The 16348-nt window shown below is 42.0% G+C and overlaps 1 protein-coding gene across 1 annotated transcript in view; it reads left to right on the top strand.

The window, feature by feature from the left end:
* The window catches only part of HECW1 (HECT, C2 and WW domain containing E3 ubiquitin protein ligase 1), a 301849-nt gene that overhangs the window by 263350 nt on the left and 22151 nt on the right, over nt 1–16348 (top strand). Inside the window, exon 23 of the mRNA XM_030307704.1 lies at nt 15835–15933. Within this exon, the coding sequence (XP_030163564.1) occupies nt 15835–15933 (99 nt within the window). The remainder of the gene's footprint in view (nt 1–15834; nt 15934–16348) is intronic.

The following is a 16348-nucleotide window of genomic DNA, read 5'->3' as shown; positions in this document are numbered from 1 at the left end:
AAAAAAAAAAAGTTCCCACTGTAGAGAAGATCTGGGTTTTCAGGCTGTTATTTTGCTTCAGCTCTCCTGTGTGCTTACAGTATTGGAAAAGAAGTTATAGCAGATTTTGTATGATCAATCATTGGTGGAAGGGTGGAAGAAACTCCTTGCTGCACAGGAAGGAGAGATGCCATTTACTGTCCTCTTGATTTCCCTGGTGTATTGGGATTTAAACTGAGGAATGCTTCTGAAAGAATCAGAGTTAATTAATTTGACCAGACTATTTACATTACCTGACTGCATGATATATATAAAATGGGGATTAAAAATTATGCTTTGATTATATGACTCAAACTCTTTTTTATGAATATATTTATTATGGCTTGATTAAATAAATGAGAATTGATGCTGCCCACCTTAAATATTTGCTTTGAGCACAAAGAAAAAGGAGAGCATTCTAGTAACAATGTCAAGCCCAAGGATAAATTAGAATATGTGGCCAACATCATGGCTGAGAATCCATAGGCTTGACTCTAAGTATAAAAATTAACAAAGCTGGAGCTATTGTTTAAGTCACTGAAAGATACACTTTCCATGAAATTTGTTCATTTTCTGATTTATTTAAATACTGAATGGAATTAAGAGAGTCAATAGCACCTTGTCTATTGAAAGAAACTGAAAGAGACATAAGTTATGTGAAAATATAGAGGTTTGTTTTCTGTTTAGCCTCAATCTCATGAGATGAGATGTATATTCATGGCAGGGGGAAGGGTGGAGTTTGGCAGCAACAGAAACTGGAGTGAACAGAGGGTTGGGATCAATGTGAACCACCTACAATGGGTTTCCTAAATTGAAAATAGTAAAGCTGTTTGAGAAAAAGTGTTGAGAACGGCATTTGCAGAGGTGAGCCAGGGAAGATGTTTAACCTTAATCAAGTTGAGAACAGGATCAAGGGATCCAAGTGATCTGAGGAGGGAGATCATTGGTTTCTAAGGAAGTATCTAATATGATCCAGGAGACAGACCCCCAGGCATAGGCTGGGCAGATGCCTTGGGACTTCGGGATCTTTAAGGGCAAAAAGGGCAAGAAGGGCTTCCAGTTTTCAGATGATGAGTAACAAATGTAGACCCCAAAATTGGCTTTCCCTACTGTCCAGGTTCCTAGGGACTTTGTCTTTATATTATAATCTCAAAGAATATCAACTAATTCTATCATCTAAAGAAAAGTACAGTTACCAGATAAATCTTCAAAACACTGAAGCCAAATAAAACATAGTTGCAAGCCTCAATATCATATTTGTTTATTATTTTGTTTGGTTTATGTTTCCCATACTCTCCCTCTATCAATACAGTTAATTCAGAACCAATTACTTAAGTAGCTTCAAGTCACCCTGCTTTCCTGGTTACATCGGTACATGTGTAGAACTCGGTGTTGTCAGAGCCACTGTTATTTTGCCAGTCACATGAAAATTAAAGAATGTCACTGTAGTTGAGGCTTTCAGTAATTCTAATAATTTCCTGAACCCTAAGTCACTAGATAGTATGCTCCATGGGAACTTGGGAGCCTTTTCTGTTGTGTTCATTCAAGTAGGCCAACAACCAGCCAGTGCCCAAAAATGGTAGGTACCTCATTATGATTTTTCGGAAAGAAGGCAAGCAGGCCTAATAGTTGTTTAAGCAATATCAAATTGATTATTTTTTAACCTGAGTTTTAGTGAAATATTGTGCATTCCTCAATGAGTCATAGGCAAGAGAGGGACGTAATGTTTAAAGGGTCCGTTAGGCATTGTGGATTCTGCTTAGAGCACAGCGACATTGCTATTCCTATATTCTCTGCTCTGTGTAGCTCAGATAATTAAGATTTTTGAAACTTAACTTTCCTAAGTTACTCAGTTAGATGAGAATATAGCAGATTTGAGAGTATTTTAGTGATCCAGGCAAGCAGCCCTTTTCGGCCAACTTTTCTGCCTAATTCTGGGCATGGAACTAGACTCCATGTCTCATTCAAAATTAGATAAATTTTGTTCTTTCATAAAATTAAATATTATGACTTTAGTGGATCAACTTACAAACTACATAACAATATGCTTATTGAGAATATACAATATGCATTCCAGAAACCTGAAGAAGAGGATTTTTGGATTCTATATTTGTGCTCAATATTACTCTCCTAGGGTTGCCATACCAAATTACCACAGACTGGACATTCTTAGTCTGGAGGCCAGAATCCCAAAATCAAAGTGTTCGTAAAAACATCCTCCCTCTGAAGTCTCTAGAGGAGAATCCTTTCTTACCTCATTCAGCTTCTGGTGGCTCTAAACACTTTCTGGCTTGTGGCTGTCACTCCAGTCTCTGTTTCTGTCTTTTTGTGGCCTTTCCCCTGTTTCTATGTCTTGTCTTCTGTCTCTAGTAAGGACATTTGTCAGTGAATTTAGGGCCCATGTAAATAATCCAAGTGATCTCATCTTGAGATCCTTAATCATATCTGCAAAGACCCTTTTTCCAAATAAGTTCACATTCCCAGATTCCAAGGTTTAGGAAGTGGATGTATATTTTTGGGGGGCAACATTCAACCTACTACAGACACAGATAATTTGCATTATATACTTCTAGAAGAGATTTCTCTAAAAAGAAGTCGTTCATTGGCCGCCATGTTGAGGAACAAGCAGCCTTGTTCTTACTCGTTTGCCCCCTGCAAGGCTGATATTAATAGCGGGCACTTGGCAGGCATCAGGGCTAGACATTCATTTTAGTTGCTAATTAGCAATCAGAAGATAATATCCTGTCATTATCTTGTGTTGGCAGAGTCTCTTTCATGGCAGATAAGGAAAATTTCAAGGTTTCTCAGCAACACTGTTTCCTTACACATGGCGCTATGAAAACCAAATAAAAATGCCTCGCATATGCAATATTTAAACAACTTTGGCAATATGAAGGAGGGGATTCTTTACACATTCCTTGAAACATTATGTAAATAAAGGTGGGTGTAGAGAATAGACCTAACTTCCCTAACCCCAGAGGCCTTGACCTACATTGCACTTCATCCACCTGCTCCCATAATGGCTCTCCCAGACTCATTATCACCCAGAACTGTGCCATATTTGAAATTGAAAACTCTAAAATCCCACCATCAATCATTCTAAAGCCAGTGTTCCCACCTCCTCCCCCTACCACAGCTGCTCACCAAGTTCATTTGCGCCTCAGACTCGCCATCTCCTTCCCATCTGGCATGGCTCCCTTCACCCCAGGCCTCCATGCTTACACTCCATCTGATGGGCAAAACGCCACCTTGGTTCAATGTCAAAACACACTCTCCCACATTCAGTGCCAGAGCTGTCTCCTGTACCTCTAGAACCAAAGAAAATGAAATAATCCTGAGAAATGGTACAGTCCTAAATCACACTCTTTGACCTCAGCAGGTTGTACAGCAAAGTTCACCAGTCCTTGGACTGATGAGTCTTGCATTCCACTGGCCTGAAAGCCCCTACCAACCAGACTTTTTCACTTTGGGGAGATGACTTCAGATCCTACTAAGGTAGAAACACTGAGGTGACCACCTCAAGTTCCCACCCCAGCTACAAATTCCCAGTGCTGACACCATCTCAGCATTGCCCTCCTCCTGTTCAGGACAGACCCTTCCACTTAGGCTCTGGATCCATCTGCTCCCATCTCCTCCATACCCTTGCTCCAGCAATTTTCTCTTTCTCATCCATCTTTATAGTTTACCTTCTCCCCCTGGTTATGACTCCTTTCCCTCATTCAATCTCCTACTGAATCTGATGTCAGTATCAGATCAGTATCAGTTCAGTTTCATCACCAAAACTGCCCTCTCTATGAGCACCTAATCAATAAACCCAGTGAACGATTATCAGTCCTTCCCTTAATGGAAACTTTAACTTACATATTTTTTACATAAATAAACATATATAATTTTATAATATCAGTATTGTGCGTTCATTGTAAGAAATTTAATTCACATAAGGAAATATCTCCACACAGATGTAGGTACTATTAATATTTTGTCTCAGGTCCTTCCATGATATTTTATAGGCAGTTGGATAGATGGGAAGATAGATATAATTCTATAAAAATATAACAATAGAATCAAAGTTTATAGTTTTATAAAGTTCTCTCCATGTTACAATATGAATTCTAAAGCTATTTGTAGCCTGACCTCTCTGTTGAGCTGCAGACTCTTTTATCCACATACATACTAGACATCTTTATCTTGATCCTCCTCCAAGTTAGCATCTAATCTCTCCCATGAACCACCTCCTACCATCCTTCCCTTCTACTCACATAAAGCTCCAGGTCCTGACATTTTTACCTCCAAAATTTTTCTCACAATGACCTGAACATACTTAATACACCCTCCTATCTGCCCTACTCAAGTCTACCCTCCATTTGACTGCAGACTGATTTCTTAAATCACAAACCAAATATATCACTCCCTTGCTTGAACCCTTCAGTGGGTCCCCATTCTCTATGATTTAAAGGCTGAGTTTATTGGCGTGGAAAATAAGACCTTGCAGGACCTCCTACTTCCTCTTTCTTCAGCCTAATCTTGCCCCTCCTCACTCTTTGTGCTCTAGTCATCATGAATTGCATGCGTTTCTAAACACATTCCATTCTATTTCCTGCCTCTTTCCTCACGTGATTTTATTTTCTTGGAAACCCCTTCCCTGCCTTAAAGTGATCTAATTTCTACTCATTCTTCCAAGCTTACCTCAGTCATCACTTCCTCCAGGAACCCTGCCTAGATTTAATCCCTCCCAAATCAGCAAGTGTCCTTCCTCTGTGTTTTCACACACCCTGTGTACTTTTCTACAGCACATCTCATGTGGCAATGAAATGCTGCATTGTTATGTCTCTCCTCCTACTGTCCTATAAACTCTTCAGAATGAACATTTACCTTTGTCATCTTTCTACACACTTCATACATAGAAGGCACTCAGTAAATTTGTTGAAATTGGAAATTCATGAACACACCATAATTTCTCTCATGTGAAAAATAAACCCAAGCCTTCTTTGGTGTCACACCCTTTTCTACCTACCACTCTGATTTACTGCTCCTCTTTAGGGACACATTCATATAGAGTATCTGTGCTTACTTTGTCCACTTCCTCTTCTCTCATTCTCTCTAGCTAGCCTTTCCTCCCCTTTACCCCTGCGGAAACAGCTCTCATCAAGGTTGCCAAATCCACTGGGCAATTCTCAGACTTCCTGTGACCTGATCTCAGAGGCACTTGACACAGTTGGTCTCTGTCTCTGTCCCAAAACATGTTCTCTTGGTTCCTCTCCAACCTCATTGCCATTTCTTCTCAATATATTTTATTGTGCCTCTTCATCTTTCAGATCCATGAATGCTCAGCCCTTGGCCCACCTCTCTATCTGCATACACTTCTTTGGGGATATCCTATCCAGCTACATAACTACAACTGCAATCTACATCCTGCCGACCCTTACATTAATATCTGCAGCCAGGCCCTGTTCCCGGAAGTACTGACTCATTGGTACAGCTGCCTACTCAACAGCTCTACCCAGATATTTAATGGGCATGACAAACCTAATATGTCTGAAAGAGAACTCTCAAGTTTTTCCTGCAACTTTCTCTTCTGGTGTTTTCCATCTTGATAAATGGCACCACAGTCTGCACAATCGCTCTGGTCCAAGATCATGGAATGTCTTTGGTGCCTCTCTTTTTCTCATATCTCCCATCCAGTCCATCAACAAATCCTCTTGGCTCTATCGTGAAAATACATCCTGAATCTGACTTCATCGCCTCCACTATCACAACCTAGTGTAAGCTACCATCATCACCCATCTGGATTACTGCAGGAACCTCTAAACTGTTCTCTCTGCTTCCACTCTTGCCAGACTCACCTCTCTCCACACAGCATCCAGAGTGATCATTTCAGCATATCAATCAGTTCATTCATAGACCCTACATGAAATCTCCAGTGGATTCCTGTCACACTTTGGATAAAATCCTAAGTCCTTACCATGGACTGCCCCCTGGGTATCTCTCCAAACTCATGTTCTACCATTCCCCCTTTGTCTGTCTGTGGTCCAGTCACACTAGGCTCTTCTCTGTTATTCAAACAAACTGTATGTGTCCCCCTTGGACATTGCTGTTCCCCGAGCTTATAATGCTCGTTCTCTTGGAGGCTTAATTCAGATCAGGTGTCATCTGCTCAGAAAGAACGACACAGTCTGGTGCTCTTGGAAAGAATCATTCTTGCCTCCCATCGGTTCCCCAAGAGAAACCTAGAGGCCAAGTTCCTGGTGGGAGTCTAAAATAACATCTGGTGGAGTAGGAAGGTATACTTAGAGATTCTAGGAGTACTGAACAACTGCCCAGGTATTGCAGAGTAGAGCATAAAGCCTTAAGATTGGTGAACCTCGTTGCCTCAGAAGGTCCAGGAGAGGCAAGTGGTGCCTATGTGTCAGTTAGAAAGGAGACTCTGATCACCTAGTTGGATATTCTTCCCCTGAGAGGATGGCTTTGCCGCCACCTCCACCAAGGGACATTGAGCAATGTCTGGGGACAATTTGGGTTATCACAACAAGTACTGGCATCTAGTGGGTAGAGGCCACAGGTAGTGTCAGACATCTTAGAGTGCATTGGACAGCAATAGTCAATAGTGCTGCAGTTGAGGAACCAGTTCTATTCTTTTGAGACATATTAAAAGACCTTAACCCCACAAGTCTGGTCAATTACCAGTGACCTAAGACAGTCAAGAAAGTAGCAGGAATGGAAAACATGGTTTCTGTAGAGAGAGCCTTCTAGAATTCAGCTGATACAAACCACCTGCTGTCAAGTCTCCAAGTGTTAGGCAGGGCACAGGTGGGTGCAGTCACAGAGTCACAGCTTGGGAAGGAGGCCATTGTGATGGTGTTCTGGGATCATTCTGGCATGGGTGTAGTTTTAGCAGCCCTATGGCCTCATTCATTGATTCAACAAAATGATTTTGAGCCCCTCGGATTTTCCAGTACATTGTTGTTTCTAACAGGTGTTTTTGCTCCAGGAGATGCTGTGGCATTTGGAAGAGGCCCCCAAAGTCTGAAAACTGTACTGGATTTGGGGCAAATCTCTGTTTCCTGCCAGATGTTCCCACATCTACTCCAGTTGCTATCCCCTCACCAAAGGCAGCGAGAGCCAAGCATGTTATAACCAAGTGTCCAGCCTCTTTACTGTTCTCAATATACTGATTACTCAATAATCTGATTACCTTTCTAGGCAGGAAGGCCAGGAGATGGGGTCACCTGTGGGTCTTTCAAGGCTGAAGCTGATGCAAGGGGCCTCTGTGATGCTGAGTAGTGTCGCATCAAAATATCCAGAAACCAGAGAAACCAGAGTCACACAGAGGGAGACTGAAGGCTTACTTATAAGTCAAGAAGAAAATGAGAAGATCACCAAACCCAACGACACCTTGAGACAATTATTAGGGGGGCAAGTTTAATGCCAGATACATACTACAGAATCTTTTAGACTTAGCATATTGCCTGGATAGTGCACTGAGGGTTTTATTCCATTTTTATATCACTTTTATATAAAGGGATTAATTAGAAGCCTTTTAAGAGTGTTTCATTTCACTTTCCAAATTGTCCTTCCAAGGTGTCACTTGGTCTTTTATTTTCTTCCCTTGGCAAGCCGTCTGCTTTCACTACCCTAAATTCAGCCTGTGAACAAGAAATTCCTTTCCTAAACTTCCTGACTAAATTTTTTGCCATTGCACAAACTGTTTTTGTTTAAAGAATCAGTTGAAAAATACACTGTGAAATCATTACATAATACCTTCCTGCTAAAACATGCTCTCACGCAAAGTTCCATTGGAGAGATTGAAGAGGGAGAGGGGAAAGGAGGAAGAAACCTGCTATGTCGGCTTCTTGGTGTAAAACATTCACCATGTCTTTCAATACGTTGCCTCAGTCACCTAGTCTCCTCTGCAGTTCAGTCTTTCTTGCTTTCTTCTTGACTAGAGACCTGCTATCAATACTGGGAATGTGAGCAATTAACCTAATCAACAGGCATCAAGTGATCTATGATGTTTCAGAAATTTTCAGCAGGCTTGTTTAGTTGTGCTCTGCTGGGATAAAATCAGATGATAATTTTTAATTCATTTCAACAAATCATGCACTGTGATGCCTGAATGCTGTGTGTAAACAGAGCAAAAGCTTGCGGTTCTGCAGCAGCAGCAAACAGCAGACTAGTTCACTGGCTTAGTCCAATTCTTACCCTTCAATCCAGCATGGGTGTACAGCCCTGGGGTTCTGAGCCTGGTATAAGGGATCTACAGATCATATGTATTAAATACCCAGGTAGACTGACCTCCACTAGTCCTTGGACAGAGTCTTTTAGTGTTTTAGCAGTTGCTCTGTACAAGCGGTACCATCATGACCCCCATTTTGCAGATGAGTAAACTGAGGCTCATGGATGCTCAGCAGCTTGTCCAAAGTCACACAGGTCAGAAGAGTTAAACTGAGGCAGCCTGACACCAGAACTGACAGTTTCTTCTTTCCCACCAAATTGCCTGTTTTGAATTATTAGCAAACAGCCCAAAGAGTAATGATTCAACAAACAATAATACATTCAAGGGGAGTCAAGTCTTTGTTGGGCCTTTAAGCCACGTGGGAAGATGTGCTAGAAAGTGTGAAACTCCATTACCTTTTGAACTCACTAAAATGTACAAAATGCAGATGGAACTGAGATAAATCCGTGCCAGTAACATTGGTTCCTTTTAGATCTCCTGCCATAATCTCCCTCCATGTCTTTATGAGAACAGAGGCAACTCCGTTCATCCTCCAGACATCTAGTGAGGTATTGAGGAGGCTATTTGAAGACTGACATCTGCCCATCTCAAAAGTCCTCTGATGGTCCCAGAGTTAACTGGCTGCATGCTGCCTCCCCCAATACCTGTGAGCAGATGGATAAAGATGAGAAATACTTATGTTTCCATCAGAGCAGGAGGGGCCAAACCAAGTGAAGAACATTTATGAAATGTAATACTTTGCCAGTTTACTTAAATCTCATGATGAAAATCTATATTTGCAGATATGTGAGGGCCTCTGAGCTGTCCTGTGGTGTGAAAAGAGGAAGCTGGAGAGGAGCAGGAGTGTCAAGGCAACCCCATAAACACACACAAGTGTGTCTGTGCTCATCCAGGGATATGCAGGGGAAAGACCCATCAGGGTGAAAGATGTCCCCCCATGCAATGGAGTTGATGTACTTTTATTTGGTATTTTCTATGTTGTTCATATTTTTCTTTACACTAAAAAATGCCCAATTCTGTTTGGTTTGGTTTGATTTGATTTGGCAGGAAGGTAAGTGTCGATGACACCAATAACAGAAACTTGCAATGCATGGAAAATCAATGCATGGGAAAGAAGTAGGGTCCAAGTGCTATTTCTACAAATCACAAAGTTGGTGGGGTTATGTCAATAAGTCTCCTTATAAGCTGTGCATATTCTTCCCCTGAAGGAAAACAGACCGTTCCTTCTTACCAGTGAAACCTGTTGTTGATTGGCTCTCAATAGAAGTGATTTTTTTTTCTATTAAATATAGAGTTCTTGGTATTTTGCTACATTGATCATATGTTTGTGGTGTCTTGGGTCCAAATGGGTTTCTGTGTATTCATCTCTGATCAGTAAACAAATAGGAAAAATGGCTTCTGTGTTTTTAAAAAGTCAGGAATAGATCTTAAGGCGCTGGCATATCTGAATATCCTGGGGAGTTTTCATATTACATGCAAGGTGGAGCTAGAGGGAAACTCTGTCTTCCCACAACTTGAGGATTACTGATGCAAGGAGGCCCCACTCCTGACCCATCAGAGTGCTGTATCCTTCAAGTGGCTGGAATGGAGGAAAGGTTGAGACCCACCATCTGGTACAAGGGGAAGGGCCCCTGTGGGACCTGCCATGGTATAGCTGGTGTGTGGATTTAGACATGCCTGGTACATGCAGTTGAGGGAGATGCCTTGTCTCCTCGTGTCCTCAGATATCTCCATGCTGTCTTCACTTGCACCCGCTGATTCACCTGGGGTCCGAGGCCCCTCCTGTGAAGAGAAGTTGAATGGTGTCCCTCAGTGGAATTGAACACATGTGGGCATGTCTGATATGCTTGCAAAGGGAAGCCAACAAAAAGCAAGTGTGAGCAGGGAATCTGGGGTCCTCAGAAATTACACAGCTCAAGAGAAGCAGAAAAATGGCACAGCAAGCCTGAGTGGCCAGCAAGCCTGAGCTGGAGATGTGAATGAGGGGTGGTAGCTGCTCCCTAGGCCCACCATGGCTTTGCCAGCCTAGGAATTCAAGGACAATGAATGCACTTCAAAAAGAGTCCCAGGAAACTCTCAGGTCCCCAGAAACTGCGCTGTGAAGTCCCTCTACCAGAGCAGGCCAATACCGAGGAGCTGTTTCCCTACCAGCAAAATAAAAATGAGCACAAGCCTCTTCGAAGCGTAGATCTTGGGCAGCAGCCTGGGGGTCGATGGCAGTGGCACCAGAACATGCAGCACATTAACTATCTCTGGGATTTGCTGAGATCAGTATGGTTTTAAGAATGGCGGCGCAGCAAAGAAGGAGGAACAGGGCCACACCCCGAGAGCTAGGCTGGTCTGCAGTATCCGATGAGACTCCTTATGGGGTCCCTGAGGAGGAAGGAAGGACGGAGGCCCTGCAAGTTCACTCATGGGGGCTCTGCAAAGGGGGCTTGGGGCCTGGATATTAAAGTGACCCATGCATATTCACAGGCAGGGAAGGCATAATCTCGTACTTCTGTAGCAATTTACTTTTTTTTGTTTGTTTTTAATGTTTATTTTTGAGAGGGACAGAGCATGAGAGGAGGAGGGGCAGAGAGAGAGGGAAACACACAATCGGAAGCAGGCTCCAGGCCTCTGCGCTGTCATCACAGAGCCCAGCGCGAAGCTCGAACCCGCAAACCGCAAGATCACGACCTAAGCTGAAGTCAGATGCTTAACTGCCTGAGCCATCTAGGTGCCCCCTGTAGTGACTTACTTTTATCTGCCCTTAAAACTATTTGTGCCAGGGTGCCTGGGTGGCTCAGTCAGTTAAGCATTCGACTTCAGCTCAGGGCATGGTCTCAGGATCCGTGAGTTCAAGCCCTGCATTGGGCTCTGTGATGACAACACAGAGCCTGGAGCCTGCTTCGGATTCTGTCTCCCTCTTTCTCTACCCCTGCCCCACTCGTACTCTCTTTCTCTCAAAAATAAATAAACATTTTAAAAAAACCCATTTGTGCCAAGTAACTTAGATCAAAACAAACTTTTTTTTTTTTTTTTCCTAAATTATGTGCACAGTAGGGGCACCTGGGTGGCTCAGTCAGTTAAGCATCGGACTTCAGCTCAGGTCATGATCTCACAGCTCATGAGTTCAAGCTCTATGCTGACAGCTTAGAGCCTGGGGCCTGCCTCAGATTCTGTGACTCCCTCCCTCTTCCTCTCCCTGACTCACTTTCTGTCTCTCTTTTTCTCTTAATAAATAAATAAGCATTAAAAAAAAGAGCACTTTAAAATAAAAAAATAAAATAAATTATGTGCATAATTTCTTCAATTATTAATACAGAAGTAAAGAGACATAATTTCTTTCCATTTCATAATTCCTACACATTTGTTTTTTTTTTTTTTTAATTTTTTTTTCAACGTTTTTATTTATTTTTTGGGACAGAGAGAGACAGAGCATGAACGGGGGAGGGGCAGAGAGAGAGGGAGACACAGAATCAGAAACATGCTCCAGGCTCCGAGCCATCAGCCCAGAGCCCGACGCGGGGCTCGAACTCACGGACCGTGAGATCGTGACCTGGCTGAAGTCGGACGCTTAACCGACTGCGCCACCCAGGCGCCCCTGTAATTCCTACACATTTGTAACAACACATACAATCACTCTCCCAACAAGTAATTGTTCAAGCTAAATGAGGTAAATAAAGGAAGTGCAGGATCACTAGAAGATGTTTTCTCATAAATAAAATTAAGCACCATGGCAATTCATCAACTGGTAAAGGCGGCTTTCCATTCCAATCTATGCTTTTTAAGCTATTGTATTGGGTTTGAATTGTACAGTTGTATTGTGCTTTACACAAACTCATTCTAGATCACAGTTCATCACTCTGGAATATATCTTACTATATGTATTTTGGTCTGGCTATGAGCCATCTTGTCTGTGTTTATGCAAAGCCAAACCACATTATCATAGATTGCTTGCACAGCTACAAAAAAATATCTAGAGCTTACTAGTGACCTGCATCAGCCTATACTGTGAAACCAGTATAATTTGGTCTTTAGAAATTCCATCTTATGGTCTACTCCTTTCAAAGCAACAAACAACTGTCTATTGGTGGTCTGCATTGCAAGTCCGCTGTGCTAGAAACCATGCCATCTGCCACACTCCATCTGGTCACAGCCCTTTGTTGAGAGGTAGGCAGTGGTGATCTTTGCTGCACAGTGCTGAGCAAGACACCAAACCCTGAGATATCCTCCCCAGACCTTGCTTTCCTGATCACTTACAACTGATCCAAGGTGAGCATCCAACCTGAGTTGCAACAAGCAAGAAATCATGCTGGAAATTTGGACCTAGGACAAAGAGACTCAAGTTGCTCTTGAACTCCAGGATGAAAACCATGAGAAGCGTTGATGGCAAGAGAGAAGAAGGGAGCAGACGTGCACAGAGATGAGCCAAAGGGAAAAGGTGGATGCAGAAGGGAGAAGTCACTTGAGTCCCTCATTTTTCTGATGCCCAACTGCATTCCTGACCCTGGATTCTATGAGACACCACTAGGGACTTATAAAGAATTTCCCCTTGGCTTAAGCTAGTTGAAGTTTACTTAAACTGAAATATTTCTAATCACCACAAGTTGGTGTTGGAAGCCCACATAAAATAAGACAATGATATCATTTAAAGAGTGCAGTTTTCCAGAAGAGGAAATGGAAATCAGGTAGTTAAGTCCTTGCACGAGGTCACATACCAGGCATATTGTAAAGGGTGGTGGTAACCAGCATCCTTCTGTGTTTTTACTGTTAAATAGTGTGCTGAGATAGATGTTCCTCATTATGGTAGGGAAGGATTCTTCTCATCCTGGTTGCTACAAAGATTTTTTTCCTCAGAGATTGATGGCAGATACTAACAACTAACTTTTCAGCTTCTAACAACAACAAAAAATGCCATATGACTTTTGTCTTTTGACATCATAATTTATTCTAATAATAGAATACCTAATATTAAACTGTCCTCAGTTTCCTAAAATCAAATATCTTTAATCACTTTGCATTGTTCTGGGAATGGATTGGTAGGTTCTTGTGTTTTATTTATGATTTTTTTTTTAATTTTTTTTTTCAACGTTTATTTATTTTTGGGACAGAGAGAGACAGAGCATGAACGGGCGAGGGGCAGAGAGAGAGGGAGACACAGAATCGGAAACAGGCTCCAGGCTCTGAGCCATCAGCCCAGAGCCCGACGCGGGGCTCGAACTCACGGACCGGGAGATCGTGACCTGGCTGAAGTCGGACGCTTAACCGACTGCGCCACCCAGGCGCCCCTATTTATGATTTTTTTAATGTATGAGTGAGATGTCTTTAGTTTTCTTTCTTTTGCTCTTTTCCAGATTCAATTTATGGTGATGTAACTCATAATGATGAACTGAGTTTTCTATACTTTTCTGATTTCTGAACTATTTATATAGCAAGGGAGTTTTCTATCTGTGGAGGGTTTGAAAGACTATGTCTTTAAATACATGGGTATATATATCCATTCCCAGCATCAATTTTGTAGCAGTCCTTTTTCCTTATAATTTTCTAGTTCACACTGTCGTTATTGGTCTATTTAAGTTTTCTACTTATTCTTGAATAGATTTGAATAATTTTATATTTTGTTAGAAAATTCACAATTCATTGAACTATTCCATTTTTTCAACATTGAGTTGAAACTTGGATTTTTGTGTAATATTTTTATCTACTCCATATCTGTGGGTACTTACTCCCTGCTGAGATTACAGTATTTCTTTAGTAGGCCCTTTGGGGCCACCTCCAAATGAGGAGGGTACTTAGCCAGGCACCTGTATTGATCTTTGCTGTCTTTCTGCTTTGGGTGGCCTTGGTCATCTCCATCTGGATGGTCACCAACCCCACCATCCTGCTAGAATTATCAGCTGTAATGCTTAGAGTACAGTTAGAATGGGTAAGCCTATATTGGAGTAGAAGTAAACAGGATTGTGGTAACCATGTTTGGGACTGATTGGGCAGGGCAGGAGAGAGCACTGAGGGATGAAGCACTGGTGGGGCACCCTGGCCGCAAGGACTCACGGACTCGAAGATGTCTAATTATCCTATGGACTTCTCCATCCACGGTGCAGCCCATAGCACCTTCACTGAGCTTCCCTTCGCCTCTAGTCTCTTTGGAGTCAATAATATTTCTATGTTAATATTTCCATGTTGTTTCCTGCAAATACAATTGACCACCTGAAATATGCCAATTTGTTTTTTTTCTTTGTCTTTTGAGTTTTTAAAAAAAATTTTTTTTAATGTTTTTATTTTTGAGAGAGAGAAAGAGAGACAAAGTGTGAGCAGGAAAGGGGAAAGATAGAGAAGGAGACACAGAATTAGAAGCAGGCTCCAGGCTCTGAGCTGTCAGCGCAGAGCCCGACGTGGGCCTCGAACTCAGGAGCTGTGAGATCATCATCTGAGCCAAAGTTCATCCCTTAACCAACTAAGCCACCCAGGAGCCCCAGAAATATTGCCAATTTGAAGTGTTATTTATAATTATGCTTATTCTATGGGATCAAATGATCTATTAATTTAAACAATTTTTATAGTAAAGAGTAGGAAATCTTCTGAGCCTGCAAAGAACCTCATGAAAGGTAGTAAAGATGGGTTAATTGGAAATTCCAACTAAGACCATCTGAAAAATCACAATTAAGTTCACACTTAGGTGAAAAATCTACTTAGATGGAAAGAGACCAGGGAGACCCCTGTTATATGGACATAGGAGCCAGAGATGGGCAAGGCCCACACAGTGAGGAAACCAGGGTGTTAGACCAAGCAGATAAGAATCTGGTTGCGGAGCAGGGTCACAATGGGACCAAGGGAGCCTCAGCACTCAGCCAAGCAGGTTATTAGCAAAACTTCCAGGATATTAGAAAAAATCCCAGGATTTGCCCCAACAAGGATTTAAATCGGTAAAGGCCCTTACATCTGGAGGTAGCTAGATCTACAGGACCAATTCTTCCAGCAGAGACCTGTTCTTTGTTTGCATGTGGCTGGCAGTATTTAATAGCAATGTCGGCTCAGCTTATTGCTTATCACAATGTGATTCAATGTAACTCTTCCCACTGACTGTAAGCACAACTGCCATATGGGACTCATACTCAAATTCTCCACCTCTTGGCAGGTATCAGGTGCACATTTGACCTTCAGGTGGTATCTCTGGAATATCTGAACAGATAAGGATGGACGGTCCAAAAAAATTTTCTGTGTCTTGGGTTCAGGTCCTCCTCAGGTTCAATGTGGACTGTTTATCTAGGTTCCAGACTTCCCCTTTACAGTGCATTTCTTCTCTTGGGTCCTTATACCATCAGTTCTGAGGAGAGAATTCCAGCCTAATGACTCTATTCTGGTACCTGGGGGAAAGGAGGGTTCCTTTAGCACATACCAAGCACATAGGCATTGTTTATGGTAAAGAGTAAGGAGGAGAAGGAGAATGGGTACCTCCCTGTGTCATTAATTGGCAAATTCCTTAAACAACTTACAATGAGTATTATCAAGAAATACATCAAACACAAATACAAATTGAAATTTTTAACAGTGTAAATTTCTACCTGGCCTTAAATTGCTCTGCCTTGTCTGTGTTCCAGGTTCAGGTTTAGTGGTCGGATCCTAGGCCTGGCTTTGATCCATCAGTACCTTCTTGATGCCTTCTTCACAAGGCCCTTCTATAAGGCACTCCTGAGACTGTAAGTGTATTGCAGGCCATGGTCCGCAGCCCTGCCTATGGGACAACAGTCGCTGACCTCCCTGGCACCACTGACCCTTTGTCCCTGTTTTGCCCTAACCATTCCTGTTTGTTCACTTTCCTGAATGCTCAGATATCACATAAACCTTTTAGTACAATAAAAAGGCATTTGGAGTTTTTATGTAAGCATAGGAGTAGACAATTATAACATCATATAAAGGATATGAATCAGTTTATATAAATAATTACAGTAACATTACAAACTTTGCATTACACTACTAAGTAGAATTGATCTAAAACTTAGTTGTTTTTAAATGTTTTAAAAAAACTTTTATCCAATTGCCATCAAGAGTTCCTGAGTCAGTAACTATCCCATGTTTATTACTGTCATTCGCAAAAACAAAAAAAAAAAAAGC

This window comes from Lynx canadensis, chromosome A2 (genome assembly GCF_007474595.2).
Source record: "Lynx canadensis isolate LIC74 chromosome A2, mLynCan4.pri.v2, whole genome shotgun sequence".
In the NCBI taxonomy this organism is placed as follows: Eukaryota; Metazoa; Chordata; class Mammalia; order Carnivora; family Felidae; genus Lynx; species Lynx canadensis.
The sequence above is the reverse complement of the archived record's forward strand: the minus strand, read 5'-3'. Positions and strand labels throughout refer to the sequence as shown.